The sequence below is a fragment of the Gadus morhua genome, chromosome 8 (assembly GCF_902167405.1).
Source record: "Gadus morhua chromosome 8, gadMor3.0, whole genome shotgun sequence".
Classification (NCBI taxonomy): Eukaryota; Metazoa; Chordata; class Actinopteri; order Gadiformes; family Gadidae; genus Gadus; species Gadus morhua.
The window spans coordinates 13,919,636-13,940,970 of NC_044055.1; the positions used below are offsets into that span (position 1 = coordinate 13,919,636).

A 21,335-nucleotide genomic window follows, 5' to 3' on the forward strand; every position below is an offset into this window, starting at 1 on the left:
TCTAAAATACTGAATATCAGCACGGCTGTGATTCGGTCGTAGGTGCGATGCCCAGGCCGAGTAATAAGCGTCAACAGTCAATGATTTGTTTGTTTATTTACTAATTTATTTGGTTCCGTCAACAGAAAAGGATCTGCAACTGGATTGTTACCAAGCAACACATAAACCATTTACTGCACAATAGCTTTCTACTTTGTGTAGATCTTCACATTACCGCAGGCCAGCTGCTTTGTATTATGTACATGTATCTGTATGTTTCCATTTATTGTGCAACAGTGAAATAAGGTTATGGTGGCAAGGGAGATTCCAACGAGAAAACCGCTTGATCAGACTGTAATTAATGGTTATTAGAATTACCTGTAAAGAGGAGTGATACATGATTAGTTAACCCTAATCCGAACACTAACCGTAGCTTTAACCCTAACCCTGATGCTACTTCTATATAATAATGCTTTATACTGCAATAAATACTGTTAAATATGGTTAAATAATGTGGCCTTATTCTGAAGGGATACCCTTACTGTTGTAGGTTTGGAAACTGTGTCTCCAAAAGGTCTCATAATCTCTACTTCAAGTTACGGTTATTGCACACAATAAGTGTCCGCTTTTCAATTAATAATCTCAAAACAGGACAATCTGTACACATTTATCAGTTCAACATTCATGACACAACAAAGTTAAAGGTTCCCTTTTTCCAACCTCGTCATTACGAGGCATTTCGTAATCATCAGCCTCAAATAGGGGCCCTTTAACAATGTAAAACATTCAAACGTTGACACACACATTTCTACTACGTCTTGGTCTTTTCACCCGAGCCGTCGTCCGACTTCTGCTTGCCCTCTTGGTCCATGGCCTCCATCTGGTCGAGGGGGTCCGGAGGGTCCACGACCCGGGTCTCTGGGAGCATGAAGGTGAGGGCCCCCCCCCCCAGGGCCAGGGTGCTGAACACTATGATGGGTATGGTCCAGTGGTACACCGCAAGCAGGTTGAGCAGCGGGGACAGCAGCCCCGCCAGCCTCACCACCAAGGTGGAGAGTCCCGTGGCCGTGTGTCTGAAACCGGCGGAACAACACCATAAATCACATGCTCGAAAAGTTCTATTGTGGATGGGTTTAGTGACATTCTTTTTACTCCAAAATAACGCAACGTATGTACATGTGCACACAATGTTTTTAATGTTTTAATGTTCAATGTTCGACTAGACATCGAAACATCGACTAGAATAATTATGATTAATAAAAAAAAAAATATATATATCTATCAAGGCCTACCTTATGGATGTGGGAAACAGCTCCTGGATGTAAATATGACATATGGACATCCCCCAGATCAAGAAAAACTGCCCTGTGATGACCAAGACGCCAACAAGGAGGGCTTGGTCTATAATGACATAACATAATAATCCATAACCAATCCAAAACATCATAAGGCCTGTTTATCTTTGATTGAACTGCACCGTCCCCGGCTCCAAACTGCACCTCTGGGAACCATGACGACTAAGAAGCTGAAGAATCCCCCGAGGAGAGCCGTGGCCATGAGGGAGACCTTCCTGCCCCGTATCTCCAGCAGCCAGATACAAAGGATGTGGGCCGGCATCTCGCTGAGGCCGAACATGAACTGGGTGAGGAAGATGTTCAGTCCCAGGTTGGAGATGTTGAAGACAACACACAGGTAGGCGAGGTTAATGGAGAACCTTGAGGAAGAACCATGAGCAAGAGGAGAGAAGGGGATCAATGATCAACACAAGAACAGTGAGCATTTCTCAGATTAAATTGTAATTTCCATTTTACATGGATTTCCTGAAATATATATATTTTCATTAATATTACTGATAAATGAATATTACTTATACACGTTATATACTTGATTATACCTTGATATATCAATGCATAAAAAACTAAAACATATATATGTATATACATTATATGTACGATATATATCATATACATGTATGTTTTTACTTTGCAGGTATTTACAATATATAAACAAAGACAATTATTTATATATTATATTATTAATGGAATATTGCATAGTATAATATGAATGAATGAGTGTCACATACCATATAAAGGTTATGATAACGAAATACTTTAGTATACAGGATTGGATTAAAAGGTCCATCACGCCTTTCTCCTCAATCGTTTTCTCAGAAATCTGGGAAACAAGATAGAAATGTGTATCAGCATCCGCAACCATGAAGTGATGAAGGTATCAGGGAAGTTATTTTGAAAGGAAAACAATCCAAATTGTAGCTGCAGTTATTTTACCTTATCCAGGAGAGATTCTGGAACTGTTTGTTTGTTGATGGCTGCCGCTTTAAGAATCAGCTTTTTCACTTCCTCTGTCTTCCCCTGCTTCAACAACCATTGTGCTGATTCGGGAATAAACCTGTTGGTCCACACCGATGCAAGGGTCAGGAAATGATTGTCAGTATGGGGCTACGGAACTCTGCCTGAACACTATTGGCTGGTTTGAACTGTTAGTTAGTTAAGCCCAGCTGTAGATTTTCCTGTTCATGCTTTTCACCAACATTTTTGAAACACTTGCCGCCTACATTCAAACAATGACAAATCTATGAATGATCTCATCTTGCATGGTTATATATTAGGCCAATAAAGTTCTATGTAAACTTTTTCAGAAATCTTAATTTTGCCCATCCACACAGCGGCACAAGAAAGATCAGCCTTTTCAGATTCATCCACCTTTGGTATCGCATTTCTGAGAATATCTTCAGGAAGACCCCAAAACAGTGGTAAAAAAAAACCATCTGAATTAGAGTGGTCATGGGCTAGAAAGAGTAATGCCGAATGCTCCGCAACCAATGGTCTACGAGCAAGAGTTTCCGCCGTCCAATCACGACAAATCAGAACAAAGATTGGATCTACTCACCATATGTAGATGACCGCCAGGGCCATGGGGGTGGCGATGGCCAGCTGCGCCTGCCTCCAGTCCCGGATCAGGTACATGATGCCCGCCAGGGACATGCTTCCAAGAGAATTAAATATTTGACAAACACACAAGCCAAGAGACCGCTTGGCAGTGCCCATCCATTCGGTCACTGCGGGGAGGAAAAGGAACAGGGGCGCCTACTCTCAGGCAAAGGCAGTTGCTCTCGACATGACCAAACAGCATCCAAAGGTACTTATTAATGAACTATATTAAAAAAATAAGTTTCATATATATTACCAAGCACAATGCTGTTGACTCGGTAGCCTCCCATCCCGACCCCAGACATGAACTGGGTGACGATGTAAAGGTAGTAGTTTGGACAGAATCCAGCTGCCACAATGAAGATCATCAAAAGCACTGTTGGTATTTGTATTGCACGCTTCCGGCCAATTCTAGAAAGAAGTGCATCACGATAAGTCATTCTCTCGTATAAAAGTTACTGCTTAATAATTCATTGAATAATACACTTACGACTCGGCAAAGTATCCAAATAAGAGGGAGCCAAGAAGATATCCAGACATTAATACTGTCTGTGCGATCTTCTCCTGGTTAGCTTGGTCACAAACAAGATCAAACTGTTAAAAGAAAGAGGAATTAGGATGTGTCACTATCTTGTGAGGGACCATTCCCAAAGTTACAATTCCTAATCCCTTCATTGGGCTTGACAGCACAACTTACATCAGTGACTATGGTGGCCTGGTACAGGGTCTGATCGTACACCCATCCGTCCCGGCAGGCAGTGGTGTGGTTGAGGCCGTATCGGCGGATGGAGTCCAGTGTCCAGTCCACCGGAGCGTACATCAGACAGCGGCTGAAGGAGCCATCCGGCTCGCGGGGAACGGTAAGGTGTAGCTGCTCCTCTTCTGTCAGGTTGGGACCGGCACCCAGGATCCAGTCTGTGTTACAGTGGCGCTCCGGGTCTGATTCCACAAAGAGCAAACTCCCGTAGTTTAAAGACAGGATCATATTCGGGAACGAAAGGGCGAGTAGAAGCAGCTTCTGAAATAATCCCAATTCTCCGACATGTCTGAGGATCTCTCCAAAGTCAATCATGATCAGGCCCTGAAACAACTGCGCCAAGAATGTGGCTCTTTTTAAAACAATGACTATCAATGCTTAGCTCCTAAACCATGTAATCCATGGTGTGCTTAACGCTGGTCATGGTATTCATTGCAAGTAGATCCTGTCCTCATCTGTAAGTTTACAATAAAGTGTGCCGGTGTGTATGACTAGGCAGGTGCCTAGCAGGTGCATTTACATATTGACTGGAGGCATGGAGATACTTTTATTCTTGCCATTTACTTCAGAGCATCTTGGCACTGTCTTTATTTACCCGAGACGAGGCAGGATGTTTCCTCTTACCCTACAGGTGTAGCACAAGTCAATATCAAGTTACTCATAGCATCTTGGTGGTGTGACTTCAAAGGCAGATGTTACTCATAATATGCTTAATCTTTTTATTGAAAGCTAATAGGGATACTTTTTTTTTTCTTTTCTTTTTTTTTTCCCCAAAGGTGGCAGCCTCATTGGCTAGGCCCATAGGATCACCACCCCCTCGGGTTGTCCCCCGACATGCACATGTGAGGTAGCGGGGGATTTCTGACAAAAGACCAAACAAATGTTTTCACTCAATTTCCTTTTTTTTAATGTTAAAATATGTAGACACTTTACAAAATACATATCAACATACAGATTGCGATTAACCACATTTATGAAGTACAATAGTTCATATACAGTTAACCTATTTATCATTTGGGGGGGGGGGGTCTTAACCACCATCAACTTGCATTCCCTAAAGGGACCCCTGTTCAAAACTGTGATCTATTACCGCACACATATATCTTTCGAGAAATTGATACAGATTATTGTCTTAATAATGTCTAAAATGGTCTGACTAGTGGTTTTGGTTTTAGGGTTAGGGTTTGGTTTTAGGGTTTGTGTGGTCTGGGGGGGTCTTGATCTCCAGAGATGCATATTCAGGGGCCACTCACACTAGGGCCGCGGCCCCTTGCCCGAGCTCATTTGCATACTAAAGTCTATAACTTTTGGCTAGTGTGACCACGCCATCCGTATTCCAGCACGGAACAGCCCCTTGGCCACGGCACCAGTGCTCACTTGGGAGAGATGTGCTGTGGCCAAAGTACAGATGCTAATGAGATGTACCCGCGCACACTGGCGGATACGCAACGTGCGCTGGATGACATAGTCCTTGCGCGACCCTTCTTTCTTTATAGGTCCATGCCCTTCTTCCCCACAACAATAATTTTAAACAATGGCGGCAGGCGGTTCACGAGTGAGTTTACATTGGTGCGATAGTGAAGTCGAGTGTTTACTTGAAATTTGGGCCGACGACAGCCTTCAGTCGCAGCTGGACACCACGCTTGCTGATGACGTATTTATCGTATTACGATGTGATGACGTATGTATGAAGCAGCAATCGTGCCCAGGCTACGGCCTTTGGGAGCAGTGTGACCACGGGCCAGCGGGGGGAGTGGGGAGGGGGGGAATCGTGCTGAATCTTCCTGCAGCACGGAACAGGCAAACTTGCCTAGTGTGAGTGCACTCTCAGTCACTATCCTCTCTTACTGCCAACGGTAACTAGAAGAGGAAGTTCTCAATAAACAATTGCCTGTCACTCTGTAAACCCTGAAATCTTAATGTTTTTTGTTTTTCTGTACCTTGTTTGACATGACAAGGAAACAATGGAAATGTCAACTTTGTTAGAGCAACTTTATCTTTTTGTTTTAGAACTTTACATTGAAGGTGCAGTGTGTATAATTGAGTGGCATCTCATGGAACAGACAGGGAAGAAATGGAATATGATATTCATAAGTATGTCTTATTTAGTCTATATCCGTTCAATTTAGGAATCATAGTTCTTTTAATTACCCTAGAATGAGCTCGTTATTTCTACCGAGGGAGCGGGTCCTCTTTCATGGACCCCCGCCAATTTTCACTGCATTATTTCTACTGTAACCCAGAAAGGACAAACAGCATTAGAGAGGACACGTTTTTAATTGATTATCATATTATAACTATTACCCATAGTTTTAAAGACTGAATAACTACATGTATTTTACAGTTACCTTTTGGGCATTTAGCAGACACTTTTATTCAAAGCGTCTTACAATTAGGAAGTATTTAGGAATTGAGGTATCTATCAAGGAACTTGTTAGATCAATGCACACTTTGCAACTCGCTGCTGTTGAAGACCATGACTTCCTTTTGGAAGTACCCACTGGCACCTTACAGGCCAATACAGCTTACGGTAGATTTCCCTAGGGGGGTGGGGGGTGGTGGAAATCCAGTTTGTCTGCACCTAGAATTGAAAACTCAAAACGATCAGTAATAAATTCATTTGAAATTGAAAGAGTTCTAGAACTTCATATTGAAATGTACTTGAATTGGAGATGCACATTCATTATAATGACCATCTGATACCGATCACTACACATGTAAATGTCAGTATATATTTTAGAAGTTGGCAGTTTTTCAAATAGTTGTTTTACAGTTATCTCTGGAACTTACACGTACATGGTCAACATGATCTAAATAGAAAAAAGGGTGTGGAATTACAGGGTGCAGAATCCAATAAAGCAGGTATAATGATGACTGGAAAAACGGTTGAGGGGAAGATGGTAAAACATGCATACATAATATCTCTGTTGTTTGCTTCAAGATGTTTCACCTCTGGGGGCCTTACTGCATATAATGCAGGCAATAGATCATTTCAAGGCATATGAAATGTTTGATAAAAAACAATTATTTTGGTAATGAGGAATAAATTAGAGGTGGTTTGGTTAGAATTTGTGTTTTGGGATGAGGTGTGAAAAGTAGGTTTTTCAGTTAAAGCAAAATTGCGGATTATGCAGTGAGGCAGAGGACAATGGTCTTGATGGAAAAGTTGTAGGCCACGCCAAGCTTTATCATCTGACACTAATGTTGTAAGTGTGGGCCAAATGGGACTTAAGATTTAGCCTTCTAAAACTAGCAGGAGAGGCTACAGATTGGGTTCATTAGGCCCCTATTTCCAGATAGGGTTAGGTAATAAGTTGTACTTTTAAATCAATGCATCTGCAAACACCGTACAGCAAACACATATTTTCTTGACACAGACATCATGTACAAGCCCATAACTTTTAGGCTAACGCATAATACAGTCCATGGCAATGTATATTAACGGGGAGACACATGCATATTATGAACACAAGTTGATAACGAGATGTATACAATACTGGTAAGAAACAATGTTTGTTATTGTATTGCCGCATATCATTAAATAGACCCAGAGTTGCGACCACAGGACCGCATATCATATATGTGTTAAGTTTTCTTTGCCGAAATTTACATGACAAATTAGTGTTTCTGAAAACGCTATTCCAAAAACAAATGGATATTGGTATGTATAAATGTCAGATAAATCCATAAACAAAAAATAAGTTTCACAAACACATTTCTGATCCACACACAAATTTGTCTTGTCTTAAATAAATGTCATATAAATCCATAAATATATGAATTAAAAAAATATTTACAATTTTCATCAAAAATGTATTTGGATGTTGTTACATTTATATACAAACTGTTAAACTTGAATGAACAAGACGCTTTTCATTTGTGAACTTGTTTGCATTTGTGTGTGAACTGGACTGTATTTATATGTGGATTTTATAGAATCTCCTGGTGTGGCTGGATTCACAAATGCATTTTTTTCAACAGGGAACTCGCTGTGGCCAATCAGAAGGCTCCCTTGCTTTCAGCCAAAAACATGACTGCAGTCCCGACCTCTGAAGAATAAGTCCAGCCTCCGAGCCTCCCCCTTCCCTCGGTCAAATGTCCATGGGAAATAACATGGGGTTTTTGAATGATCGTACCTAACAATCTCTGGGTGGCGAAGAAGTAAAAGCTGCGTCACGTTTTGAACCACACACTTTTTCCATCTAGTTTTGCTGGGTTTTTGAGATTGTCGGTGCCGTTAAAGTAGTAAACGGCACCGACAATCTAGAAACCCAGTCACTGCAGTCATGTGATAGAAATGCATTTGTGAATCCGGCCATGTCAGGAGAGTCTCAAAAATCCACATATAAATACAGACCAGTTCACACACAAATGCAAAGAAGTTCACAAATGAAAAGCGCCTTGTTAATTCAAGTTTAACAGTTTGTATATAAATGTAACAACATCCAAATACATTTTTGCTGAAAATTGCAAATATCTTTTTTAATTCATATATTTATGGATTTATAATACATTTATTTAGTACAAGGCACATTTGTGTGTGGATCAGAAATGTGTTTGTGAAACTTATTTTTGTAAGTTGATTCGTGTGTCTGTCTGTCTGTCTGTCTGTCTGTCTGTCTGTCTGTCTGTCTGTCTGTCTGTCTGTCTGTCTGTCTGTCTGTCTGTCTGTCTGCCTGCCTGCCTGCCTGCCTGCCTGCCTGCGTGCGTGCGTGCGTGCGTGCGTGTGTGTGTGTGTGTGTGTGTGACTGCGTGCGCGTGTGTGTGTGTGTGTGTGTGTGTGTGTGTGTGTCTGCTTGTGTATGTCACAACATGGACAAGATAGACAACCCCTAGACCAACTACAATATGGGCACTTAAAACCAAACTTCAAAATCTGATAAATTATAGATTATAGATCAGTTTGCATCTCCTACCCTCAGCCTGTAATTGATGAGGAGTCAGCTGTTACCTCCGGCCCTTGGCCTGTTATTGATTATGGATCAGTTGTTACCTCCGGCACTCGGCCTGTTATTGATAATGGATCAGTTGTTACCTCTGGACCTCAGCCTGTTCGATGGAGTCTGCCAGCTCTCTCCCGCACGTCTCTGGGAGCAGGAAGATGAGGGCTCCACCCAGCAGGGTGAGGCTGCTGAACACTGAGATGGGTATGGACCAGTGGTATAGCGCCAGCAGGTTGACTGAGGGAGCCAACAGCCCCCCCAATCTAGCTGCTACGCCCCCTAGCCCAGCTGCAGTATGTCTGAAAACAACATCCCTATCACTGTCCTTCATATTCCTCATTATCATCATCATCCCCTTCATCCAGATTATCAATCATAATCATTATCCTAATCACCCTTATCTTCTTCATCATCAACACAAATCTTCATCATCACCATGATCAGCGGCACAACTATCTTAAGGAACGTCAACCAGCTTCATCACCATCACCATAATCACCATCAGCATCACAGAGGGAGGATTGACAAACTAAATACACTCAGAGGTCCACTCAAAGGACCTCAAGGTGTGTTATTTTCTTACCTCACGGGCGTGGGAAACAGCTCCTGAATGTAAACGCTGCATATGCTCATGCCCACAGTCACAAGGATCCGCGCCAGGATGGCCAACACGGTCACAGCGATGACATTTCCTGTGATGACACAGAGAGGAAACGCATATGAAGCCAAATCTACCATCATCAAGAAACATCTGATTTACTACAAAAGAAGACACTCTTATCCACAGCGCCTTACAGTGAATACAGATGCATGTCATTAAAGGTGCAGTACGAGAGATTGAGTGGCATCCAGTGGTGAGGTTGCAGATTACAACCACCGAGTGGTTGTAATCTGCAACAAAACCAAGACTATTTGGTTACCCACACCCCTACACTGTCCCGTCCACCCATATTATGTATCCGGGTATGTGTGCTACCTGCGTGAACAGCCAGGATGCTGAGGCACACTAGACCCCCCACCAGGAGGGTGAACATCAGGCATAACTTCCTGCCTGCGAGCTCCAACAGCCAGAAGCACAGCAAATGAGCCGGTAACTCTGTGAGTCCGAACAGCAGCTCGGTCAGGAAGATGTCCAGCCCAAACTTCCCCACGTTAAACCCGAGGCAGCGAAAGGTGAGGCTCGATGCAAACCTAAAAGATTTGATAGGGAAGAGTTTAAGAAAAGTATTAGATGCTGGTCATTGTCTTCTTCTACTTATTTCATGTAATTCACGAGGACAAAACTTTTTCACATTTTGAATGTTTGTGACTGGTACAAAAAGGGATACAAAAACACATTAAAAAGAAAAATGAGTAATGCTGTTTCAATAAAGTTTTCTGTGGAAGGAGCCTCGTAACCTCGTGTTGTAACAGAAATGTTATGCTATTATGAGTGCTAGGTTGCTTTTAGTTTTTTAGCAATATTTCGATTGAGTCCATTTAGAGAGGGTAGCCTTCAACTCACCATGCTAATGCTATGATCAGGAAGCGTTTTCGAAGCACAGGTGATCTGATCAGGACCGATATGCCCCCTTTCTCCACAGTCTTATTCACTGCAATCTGTTATGGATTAGATTCAATTATATAATAAATTAATTTTCCGTAGAAAAAGTAGAATTCCCAAAATATCCTCTGGAATATTAACAATATACGAGAATCTGTATTTTATATAGAAATAAATAAAGTTGATAATAATTAGAAATTGTTACAGCCGTGGCCTAAATAACATCACTGTTAAGAAGAAGTACCCTCTCCCTTCGATAAATTCAGCTTTTGAACCCCTCCAAGGAGCTATCATCTTCTCCGGGCTGGGCCGGGCAGGAATGCATACCATCTTGTTAGAATAAGGGAGGGAGACGTATGGAAAACGGCCTGGTTATGCATTTGGATTGACAGAGGCCCCAGCTGTTTCCAGGCTCTTGCAAATTATGTTCTCCGCGACTTCCTCAACTGTTCTGTTTTTTTATAAATCGATAACTTTCTGTTTTTTCCGGCAACATGGAGGAACACATCATCCATTTGAAACAGGTTCTCCAGAGACTCCTTGGGAACAAGCTGTATGTCAATGCAGAGAAATGTGAATTCCATGTGGATTCGGTGTCATTCCTGGGATAAATCTTTGGGCAGGTGGGCAGGTGAAGACAGAGAAGGTGCAGACCGTTGCAGAGTGGTCTACACTCAATGACGGTTAAAAAGCACAAGTCCTTCTTGGCTTCTCCAACTTCTACCGTTGGTTCATCAGGGACTAGCAGAGTGACAGGGCCCCCTACCAAGCCCACCTCTCCTGCAACTCTGTTCTCCTGGACCGCTGAGGCAGACGCTGCGTTCAGGGAGCTGAAGAGACGTTCACCTCAGCCCCTCTCCTAATCAACCCAGATCCTTCACGTCACTTTGTGGTGGAGGTGGACGCATCTGATTCTGGTGGGGACCTGTCCCAGCGCTCTGCCTCAGACCAGAATCTCCATCCATGCACTTTTTTCTCCCATTGCTTACCCCCTGCTGAGCGGAACTATGACGTTGATCCTCGCAGTGAAACTGGCTTTAGGGACACTGGCTGGAGTGTCTTGGATGTCTTTTCTGTGTCATTATTTGACGTCAAATTTCGGTCCACTGAAGGTTTTTTTTGTAGCGCCAGGCGACGTCTTTTGTTCGACATCTACCGAACGCCTAATGTTGACGTCCGTGGGACCTCTGTGTAAGGGCTATTTATAGTCAAAATGTGGTCGTTTGTGGACGTCTTTACAACATCAAATTTAGACTAATTTTAGACGTCTTTTTTAGACTACCTCTATCATTTATTTATTTTATTTATATGCTTATGTTTTTTGCCGTCGGAAAAAGGGAAACAGCGATTTTTTTAATTGCAGCGTCGGATAAATGATATGAACCGATCAGTGTCTCTCTCTCGCTCTTGTGCTTTTGACCCATCCGGGAGGTGGTGAACGCATGCACAGATGTGGACTCCCCCTGTTCATTTATTGTGCACCTGTCGGGATGCGAACCAGCCACCCTCCGGTTACTGGTCCAACTCCTTAACCAGCATGCCACTAACCACACACACACACACACACACACACACACACACACACACACACACACACACACACACACACACACACACACACACACACACACACACACACACACACACACACACACACACACACACACACACACACAAACACACAAAAGGCATGCTTAGGCCAATTATTTACTGAACTTTTTCCACAAACTGCATTTCGAAATAAATAAACAGATAAATGCAAAAATAAATAAATATATAAATAACTTGATTACATAAAATAAATAATTTCAATAATAATAAATAAAGCACGAAATGTAAAATAACAACAAAAACATAATATACAAATATTACATCATGTATACATTTTCTGCACCTGTATAGGCGTCCAAAAAAATTACCCAGTTCAAAGGTGAAATGCTACAGCTACAGGAAAACCAATGATACAGAAAGCACCATGAAACATTAAGAAGTAGCATAAAAATAGCCCTTGCACCAGGGGTCGGCAACTAAGTTTGGCCTCAGGACAATTTTTTTTCCAGCCATTAGGCCTACGTGGTGGCGGGCCAGGGGCCTCATGTACTAAGGTTGAGTACGCACAAAAACGTGGCGTACGTCCTTTTCCACGCTCACGTTCAGATGTACAAAACGTGAAATGACCGTAAAAATGTGCGGTCCCCACGCCAGCTCCAGAGCTGTCGTACACACGTTTCTACAGCTATTGTTCCTTTGGCGACACTTAGGCCCCGTTCACACGAAGCCGAAACGGGCGAAACCGTTACGGTTTCGATCTATCCGGTTTCGAAGTATCTCCGTAAAGACGAAGCCAAGCGAAACCGGGTAGATCTGTAGAAACGCTGTAGTACACATTCCAGGCCCATAAGGGGCGCCTCTTCTGGTACAGAAATCCAGAAGAAATGAAATAAGAAGAAGAGGCGAGCATGCGCATAAAGGCTGCCCTTATGCGCATGCTCGCATGTGATTTCTGAGACTCCGCGGGCTTAAGAGCCATTGGCTAGGAGGTCGAGGGGTGGGGCGATGACGTCATGGTTTGCGGTTTCAGTCGGTTTCAGGCGTACACACGAATCCAAAACGAAACCGGGTAGATTTGAAACCACCTCCGAGGGTGGTTTCAGAAGTTTGCGGTTTCGGTCAGCGGATTCGCCGGCTTCGTGTGTACGGAAGGCCGAACCGTACAAGACCTTTGCGGTTTCGCCATGAAATCGGCTTTTGTGAACGGGGCCTTAGAGGTGACGCTGGGAAACTGGGAAAAAAGGTGAAAACAATGACTCAGAGTGATTTGCACATCAGAGACACACTAATGAACAATTAACACACCTTGCAATTATATGGGTGGCTATAAAAGCATGCGCAATGGATGAAGAAAATTGTTTTAAAAATGGCTGCGTTAGCGTTGTTAGAGGACATCGCAAATGGTCAAATCCGAAGGGCGCTGGAGACGCCGGGGCCGACGGAGGAGACGCCGGGGCCGACGGAGCAATCCGTGCCCTCTCCTTGCTTGTCTATTCAAAAATAAAAAAATTAAGTTAATAAACACGAGTCAAAGTCTTTAATATCCTGGCATCTTTACGCACAACTTATGTGTATTGCAAGCAGCCAATTGTATGACCAGTATAATTACAGCATTTATGACTTCAGCATATTTACCTTGGGGATGATCGGCGTCCCCTTCATGGGCTCCCACCACTCCGGTGAGAGCTGTGTCACCGATCAAAGCGGCCACTCTCAAATCGAAGGGGGAGAGTTCCCCCACTCCCGTCCCCCCACCTGTTGCGGTCACGCTTCGGCGGTGGGCAGAAACCCTCCGCTTCACCTCCACCTTGAGGTCTGACCATATTTTTTTTAATTTCAGAGTGTGTGCGCTGCTGAGACCCCACTGCATTGACGGCCTCGCAAACACACTCCCACTCACTTCTCTTTTGTTTTGCATTTATCCCTGTTGACAGGGTTCCAATAGCATATGCTTGCGCATTTCTACCTCGTGGAGCAAAATCTCGAGCTCAGACTCCGTGAAGTTTCGTTTTTTGCCTCTGTTCATGGTGCCAGGTGATCGGATTAAGAGGTGAATCTCAGGTCCAGAGGCCTATTTAAATGAAATTGCATATTTAAATGAGGGCGTGGACAGGGAGGAGTTTGGCACCTCGGCATGTGCGCTCAATTCCACGTTGATCGAGATGTACAAAAGAAACGTGCTTGGATCCATGCGTTCGCACACTTCTGATACATCTGAATTTATTTGTGCGTAAGACAGTTTCTGGGTTTTGGCGTACGCCAAGTTTCAGTATGAAATCCACGCAAGTCTTAGTACATGAGGCCCCAGGGGTCTCATTTATAACCGTTGCGTACGCACAAAACGGGGCTGAAAGTTGCGTACGTGACTTTTCACGCCAAGGTTGTGATCTATAAAAAACCAACTTGACGGGAAAATGTGCGCAGCCCTAAGCAAACTCTGACCCATGCGTACGCATGGTTTGGAGGAAAAGGAGATTTGGCGACACAGACGGTGTGGTGGTGAACTGAAGTCAGACCGAAGAATTGCAGAGTGAGAAGAACGATTATGTTTTATCATCGCCCTTCATCAATTTAATTTCAACCCGTATCATGCGTTAAATCCTAATCAGAATAATTTAAGTCCACTGCGTTATTTCTCAGTTATAACTCCAGAAATATCTCCTTAGAATAGAAATAAAAAGAAATTCTCTATATTTAATCCCGTCACTCCATACTGTCCACTGACGGCGCGACTGCATGGAATAAAGCATCTGTCCAACATGTGTCAATAACATAATATTTTTATGTGACACTGTAAACACATGATCAAATGTCAATTAAATCCCAAGTGTGAAAAACCAAGCCACACTCATCACAATCGTTGTCCGTTACTCTTGATGCTTTTCATGACAAATCAGGCATTAAAAAGGGGTTATGTTCAAGAACATTTTACGTGGGTAATTACAAACTGATTATCCAAGGCGTTCTCGTCAGTCTTATTACCGTAACCCTATAAATACAGAGGTGAGCGCCGTGGTAATGCTGCAACATATGGCACTTCTGGCGGACCATGCAGGATTCGGAGGGAGAGGGTATTTAGGGACCATAACGATTTATTGGTAGGCTACATAAAAATATGTAACTCTATGTCAGACCACTTCTTTTTTAATTCTGGGACTGTGCGCTCCGTGCTACTGACAGAGTTCACTGCTGCAGCAACATGTTGCCACTCACTCTGCTTTTTGTTGTTGGCGATTCCAATCCCGTGACCGCCGAACAAAACTACCTTTCGGGCCTCCATCTCACCCACAAGTGTCTCCACTTCAACCTCCGTGAAATTTCGCTTTTTTGATTTTCTCAGTACTTCTGCCATTGTTTCCAACAAGACATAATACCGGCATCTGAGTCTGTTTTATATGCAGATCGCATTCATGAGGTCATTTGCATTGACCATTTATGGTTAAAAAGGGGCGTGTAGAGGGCGGAACGTGAAGCTGATTCAGCTGCGCACAATTATAGTCAGTATGGGATTTATAAAGCAAAGATTGCGTACAAGTGTGCGTACGCAGTGTTTTATAAATCTGAATATTTTTTGGCGCACGCAAAACTTGGCTTCTGGGCGTACGCACATTTTTAGTAACGATCCTACGCACAGTTTTATAAATGAGACCCCTGGGGTCTCATTTATAAAACTGCGATGAAAACTGAATTATCAAAAAACAGAACATTATCAAAAGCTAGTTCAAGGAATTGATTAATGAAAGTGCATCTGGAACTGCGATGACGGCCCGTCAGCCGGCTCAGTCATATGCCTACCAAGCACTAGATGACTCTTATAAACAAGTGTATGCCCTAATCACGTAAAGGTCATGGCTGATCACATTGGGTAGAGGTGTTGCTGCACTGTCTGAACAGAGACAACGCAGCGATATCATCATGAGCAGTTCTAACTGGAGAGAAAGTGAAATCCGCGAACTGCTGATCATGTGTGAGAAGGCGATGCAGTCGTATTAAACAAAGACGTTGAAAGATGGTGCGATCTACGAGAGAGACGCAGAGCAGAGGAACTGTCCTTACGAGGCTTTTGTCTGGATAAAAAACACTAACCCGTCCCTAACCAAAAAGTGGGCATCAAAAATAAAGAATATGTCGGCATTTGTGCACTTGTAAATAGTTAATCGCGTTTGTAGCCTAAACTCAGACGTGAACTCGTTCTTGCATGCGGGTCTCTTCATCCAAGAGGTCTAGACTCCGTGCGCAGCCCCGCCCTTCTCCAGTGAACCAAGAAAGCCCGCGCCGTACCGATCGGGGAATTTTACCCCCTCGGTTTTATCCAGGAAACTTAAAGTAAGACGTGAATTCGCTGGCCGTGCCAAGCCTCGACCAAACCCGCTTGGTAGTGTAGAATGGCCTTATGCTGAGAGAGAGGGCAGTAGTGCGTAGGCCTACCTAAAAAAGCAGCCAACCACTCTTAAAACACTGAAAGAGTGGTGACTGACTGCGCACACACACACACACACACACACACACACACACACACACACACACACACACACACACACACACACACACACACACACACACACACACACACACACACAGTGGCGGTTTTAGGTACGGGCGAACCAGGCAGCCGCCCGGGGCGGCATATTTGTGGGGGGCGCCAGGTCACATGGGGGGCGCCACGAGCAGTAAAAAAAAAATCGCAATGCGTAGCGGTTATCAATGAAGTAGGCTACTGCATAACATTGTGTTGGGAATAGGTATTTTGGCGCCCCCTCTGGCTAGGTGCTGTGCGCAGATGGAGTGAAACCCCCACTGAAGCCCCCCCCCCTCCAGAAATATGAGCACGTTCAATGAACGCCACTCTTTTAGCACGTTCATACACAAAACTCCATGTGGGCCTTTTATTTCTAATAGAACTTTGCAAGATACCTTTTCGAACAGGGATTGTGGAACGGTGCGTCTGTTGATGGCCGCTGCTTTGAGGATCAACTCTTTGGCCTCCTCTGTCCTCCCCCTGTCCAGCAGCCAGCGGGCCGACTCCGGTATAAACCTTTACAAAAGTAAGGTGAAATTAGTTTGAATCAAAACATAAATTAGCAACCCCCTGGCAGTGATATTTTAGTTGCTATATTTAATCCTATATCCACACAACAATTATGCTGTTATGACCTAATCTATTGTGAATTAAAGTGAATATCTAAAAGATATTCCTGTCAATAGGTCAGTCAGTATCTAGCACTGAATGAGGTTATACAATGGTGATTGAGCCTCTCTCCCGCTGATAAAAGTCCTTGCAGGATAATGAATATTATAAAACTAGGTGTTTAATATTATAAAACTACTTTTACCTAAGAATTACCACAAATATTAGAGATTGCCACTCAAACTCACATCCAGCCAAATAATGATGACGAATGTTAAAAAAGATTTTATCATAAATTAATTAATGTAAAGAAAAAAAAGAAAAAAAGGAAATTCACAATGTTTAATTGTTTAATTGAATTTAAAATATTAGGGGAAATAGCATATAAATAATATACGATTTATGTTCCAAGACCCTTTTTAGGGCCCTCTCCCTCTCAGGGGCCCCCTGAATCGTCATTACGTGTGACCCCTGTCTCCCACTGCTGCACGTCGTGACTCGTGACCCATACATACCATATGTAGACAGCAACCAGGCCCATCGGCACCGCCAGGACCAACTGAGCCAGCCTCCAATCACGGATTAGGTAGATGATCCCCGACATACACGCCAGCCCGGCAGCCCCCGAGAACTGGCCCCCACACGTGCCCAGCGAGCGCTTGGTTACCCCTATCCACTCAGTCACTGCCGGGAAGGAGAGCCATGCTCGTGAGTCAATATTTGGTCAGCAGTATAGCCCACATGGCATAAACCCTCGACATGTGTCGACAACAGGCCTTTTGTGTTTCGGTTTTAAGGTCGAAGAATTAGTGGATGGAAACAGCTGTTTCTTAACGTGTCATGCGTCTGCTTAAACTCGCACTGCGTCCTTCTTTCGACTGTGGCTCAGTCCTCCGTTGAAAAATATCTGACCTAGAAAGTGGGTGAATTTTTCTCAATAAATCGTTTTATTCTGTCCCCCACCTTGGGCAAACGTACATAGTGCAGGTTAAACTATACTATAGGCTACAGGTTCAGCGTACCATTATTCTGTAGGCCTGAGTCTTTGTATGGAATGCCATGTATGGAATGGTCTGAAGATTACGTCTTGTTATATGTTTACATCCAAGGTTATGGTGAATGACTTACACTCAATGTTTGACTGATGTATCTGCCTTTACATTATATTTGCACTGGGTTCTGAAGACTACTAAGAGAAGAGGAAGAGACGTGTTGCGTTTTGGTGTACTCACTCAGCACGATGGCGTTCATCCCGAAGCCCCCATACCCCATACCTGCCGCAAACTGGGAGGCCAGATATAAGTAGAAGTTGGGACTAAGGCCACCTGTGAGCGTGAATATAAAAAGGAACAGCACTGGAATCTGAGTGGTCCGTCTGCGGCCAAACCTGGCAGAAAAAAGGTTTAATTGTTATTATTTAGAATTAAAAATCGGACCCTAAAAATTTAAAATAATTTTATTTATTTCTATTTTCATTTAAATAGTAGTAGCCGAGACTAAGTCATATATTTTTAGGATGAATGTTGATGTGTGAACTACATAGACATAGAGGATACAGAATTAATAATAATGCAATACTTCAATACTGCTCAACATTTTGACTCGAAAATATAGATAAACAATTTTTTTGTAAGCCACAAACAAAAAAAATATAATATACTATCGCTACATTTACAGAATCCCAATATTTACAGAACCGCGATAGATCTGTACTAAGGAATCATTGTAAAAATACTTAACAGATAAAACTTACGATTCGCCAAAAGGTCCGAACAGTAGCGAACCGATAAGCATGCCAGCCCCCAACACCGTTTGGGCCACCTCCACCATGTTCGCCTTGTCACAAACTAGATCAAACTGTATGAACCACATAGAGCTGTGAAACAAGAACTGTTCTCAAAACCACAAAACCCATAACACACTAAGACTTACATCGGTGACTATGGTGGCCTGGTACAGGGTCTGGTCATACACCCATCCGTCCCGGCAGGCGGTGGTGTGGTTCAGGCCATACTGGCGGATGGAGTCCAGGGTCCAGTTCACCGGAGCGTACATCAGACACCGGCTGAGGGAGCCGTCTGGCTCCCGGGGAACGGTCAGGTTCAGCTGCTCCTCTTCTGTCAGGTTGGGACCGGCCCCCAGGATCCAGTCCGTGTTACATTGGCGCTCTGGGTCAGAGTCAGCGAAATAGACACTTGCAAAGATAAACGATAGAAAAGATAAGGGAAACCATATGGCTATGAGTAGAATCTTCTGAAATAATCCAAAGTCTCCGGCATCTCTCAGCATCTCTCCGAAGTCTGCCATGGTGCCCTGAATGAAAACCTCTGCCCTGAGACGTTACTCACAGGATTGTTTTTAATAATCGAGTCCATCAATGTTTAATCTTTTTGTCTGTTATCTTTGAAAGAGGACATTGGGAACATGCTGTATCCATGAAGAAAGACGGTCAAAGGAAAATAAGTTATTTGTAGGCCACAGCCTATAAATAACATAAGTATCAAAAGTATCAAAACCCACTGGCAGTGAGATTTTATTTGCTACATCTAACCCTATAACCGCACAACAATTATGCTGTTATGACCTAACCTATTGAGAATTAAAGTGAATATCTAAAAGGTATTCCTGTAAATAGATGGGTCAGTATCTAGCGATGAATAAGGTTACACAATGGTCATTGAGCCTTTGTCCCACTGATAAAAGCCCTTGCATTTGCAGGATAATGAATGTAATAAAACTACGTGTTCAAATCTACGTCTACGTGTTCAAATCGGCCTCTTCTGACATCACAAGTGGCCGTGTCCACCTAGATGTGTGCTGGATAGATCAGTCGACCTGCCTACCCAGTGAACTGCAGCAAACGTTGCTCATCTACCCATCATACATCTAGGGGGACAGGCCCACTTGTGATGTCAGAAGGGGCAGATTATCGCTACAAGTCTTTCACTGCCTTTCACACGCACACCTGGTGGTGCAATGGAAATGTTTGAAAAATTGACTTTTATAGTCAGATTTATACTTGGGGGCCGGTGTTTCCTGTGCCTAGAAAGGCCCTTGACTACGCATAACGATATGGCTTGATATCTGAAAAGGAAAATAAGGGACATCAGCGTCCTACAAAACAAAGCAAACAATCTTAATAAGGCAGTACGGGCTAGGCCCATAGGATCACCACCTCTTGGGTTGTCCCCAAAGCCGCCTTAATGCACGGGCACCATTTTTTACAGGCTCATGATGTCATGGTCTGTCTGTTTCCTTGTCTTGTTTTGGTGTGTTTCCTGTTTTACTTTGTTATCTCTGTCTTGTTTCTCCACATGTCCGGTCAAGTTTCCCTCCTGTGTGATTACTGCTCCCTCCTCTAATGTGTTTCAGCTGTTACTCGTTGCGTGCCCTGTGTGTTTGGGATTTAAGCCCTTGTCTTTCCTTTGTTCCTTGTCGGATCATTGTACTTCGTGGTGAGTTGTGTCCTGTGTGTTACCTGTGTTCCTGGTTTTCCCTGTGTTACCCGCGTCAGCTGTGTTCTCGGTGTTCCTTGCCTTTTGCGTTAATAAATTATCCTTTACCTGAACTGTCTGCTATTGGGTCCTACCTGCCTGCCTGCCACCCGCTAACTGTGACAGAATGATCCGACCATTATTGGACCCAGCGGACGCTCTTTTTGTTGGAGGCTGTGTTGGGGCGTACATGAAGCGCTGTCGCTTCAAGGCCCGGGTTGGACGGTGCCTTACGGACTATCGGAGTGGGGGTGGTGAGTTTGGAGTGCCATCCGGTTCAACATTTCTCTCGAGCCCCTGAGCTGAATCCGGTCCCCGAGCCCTGTCCGGTTCCTGAACCCTACTCATTACCGAGGGTGCCCCTCTTCCAGATCCTCCAGACCTTCCAGAAGGGGCCCGCCCTCTACCTTGCCTTCCAGAGGGGTCCCGCATTCTAAACCTTCCAGAAGGGGTCCGCCTTCTACCTTCCCATCCAGAGGGGTCCCGCCTTCTAAACCTTCCAGAAGGGGTCCGCCTTCTACCTTCCCATCCAGAGGGGTCCCGCCTTCTAAACCTTCCAGAAGGGGTCCGCCCTCTACCTTGCCTTCCAGAGGGGTCCCGCCTTTCTAGGACTCTAACCCAAACAGAACTTGGGTCTCAAACCCTTATCCTTTCTCTCTGGTATCAGATCATGTATCTTTCTGGTCAAAATTGAAAAAAAAAGGGAAAGTGTGTAGCAAGTGTAGTGTAGTAAGGAGATGGCCTTTTTAAAAAGTACATTAGAATCTTCATTGATATACCGTTTGACATTATTTGATTTTGTCTCTATGTTGCGAATAAAAGATATATTAAAGAAAACACAAAAGTGGTCAGACAAGGAAGGACCAGTCACAGAGAGATCAGATCTCTTGGTGATAACCAGGTCTAGAGTGTGCCCCTTACAATGAGTAGCCTCTTTCACATGTTGAGGCAGTTCAAATGTGTCCAAAATGGTACGATTTTATGCACAC

General features: G+C 43.7%; 2 protein-coding genes across 4 annotated transcripts in view; both read right to left on the reverse strand.

The window, feature by feature from the left end:
• Positions 1 to 79: 79 nt before the first annotated feature.
• Positions 80 to 5,972, reverse strand: LOC115548531 (solute carrier family 22 member 13-like). 2 transcript variants are annotated; one of them, XM_030363253.1, is made up of 10 exons: positions 5,839 to 5,972; positions 3,628 to 3,869; positions 3,421 to 3,524; positions 3,187 to 3,341; positions 2,890 to 3,058; positions 2,268 to 2,388; positions 2,063 to 2,154; positions 1,479 to 1,693; positions 1,272 to 1,380; positions 80 to 1,052 (listed from the first exon to the last, which is right to left on the reverse strand). In XM_030363253.1, the coding sequence occupies exons 2-10, from the start codon at positions 3,748 to 3,750 to the stop codon at positions 791 to 793; spliced, it is 1,350 nt and encodes a 449-aa protein (XP_030219113.1). In that variant the 5' UTR covers positions 3,751 to 3,869; positions 5,839 to 5,972; the 3' UTR covers positions 80 to 790. The 2 variants fall into 2 exon arrangements, with proteins under 2 accessions (XP_030219113.1, XP_030219112.1); XM_030363252.1 differs by lacking the exon at positions 5,839 to 5,972 and having other exon boundaries at positions 3,628 to 5,379.
• Positions 5,388 to 21,335, reverse strand: part of LOC115548530 (solute carrier family 22 member 13-like) — a 43,285-nt gene continuing 27,337 nt past the window's right edge. The window contains exons 2-11 of one of the 2 annotated variants that reach the window (XM_030363251.1): positions 18,785 to 19,020; positions 18,606 to 18,709; positions 18,085 to 18,239; positions 17,368 to 17,536; positions 16,639 to 16,759; positions 10,135 to 10,229; positions 9,607 to 9,821; positions 9,214 to 9,322; positions 8,723 to 8,929; positions 5,388 to 6,268 (exon numbers count right to left, since the gene is read on the reverse strand). In XM_030363251.1, coding sequence (XP_030219111.1) covers positions 6,196 to 6,268; positions 8,723 to 8,929; positions 9,214 to 9,322; positions 9,607 to 9,821; positions 10,135 to 10,229; positions 16,639 to 16,759; positions 17,368 to 17,536; positions 18,085 to 18,239; positions 18,606 to 18,709; positions 18,785 to 19,020 — 1,484 coding nt within the window. In that variant the 3' untranslated portion in view covers positions 5,388 to 6,195. Of the gene's footprint in view, positions 6,269 to 8,722; positions 8,930 to 9,213; positions 9,323 to 9,606; positions 9,822 to 10,134; positions 10,230 to 16,638; positions 16,760 to 17,367; positions 17,537 to 18,084; positions 18,240 to 18,605; positions 18,710 to 18,784; positions 19,417 to 21,335 lie in introns of those variants that run through there. The other variant, XM_030363250.1, reaches the window with a different exon arrangement.

Excerpts from the sequence above, each read along its gene's own strand:
- LOC115548531 (XM_030363252.1), bottom strand. The coding sequence starts at position 4,002 with ATGATTGACTTTGGAGAGATCCTCAGACATGTCGGAGAATTGGGATTA. Across the intron at positions 3,342-3,420 it reads TTTGGATACTTTGCCGAGTC|AATTGGCCGGAAGCGTGCAA; the intron begins GTAAGTGTATTA and ends ACTTCTTTCTAG. Across the intron at positions 2,389-2,889 it reads CTGGCGGTCATCTACATATG|GTTTATTCCCGAATCAGCAC; the intron begins GTGAGTAGATCC and ends GTGGACCAACAG.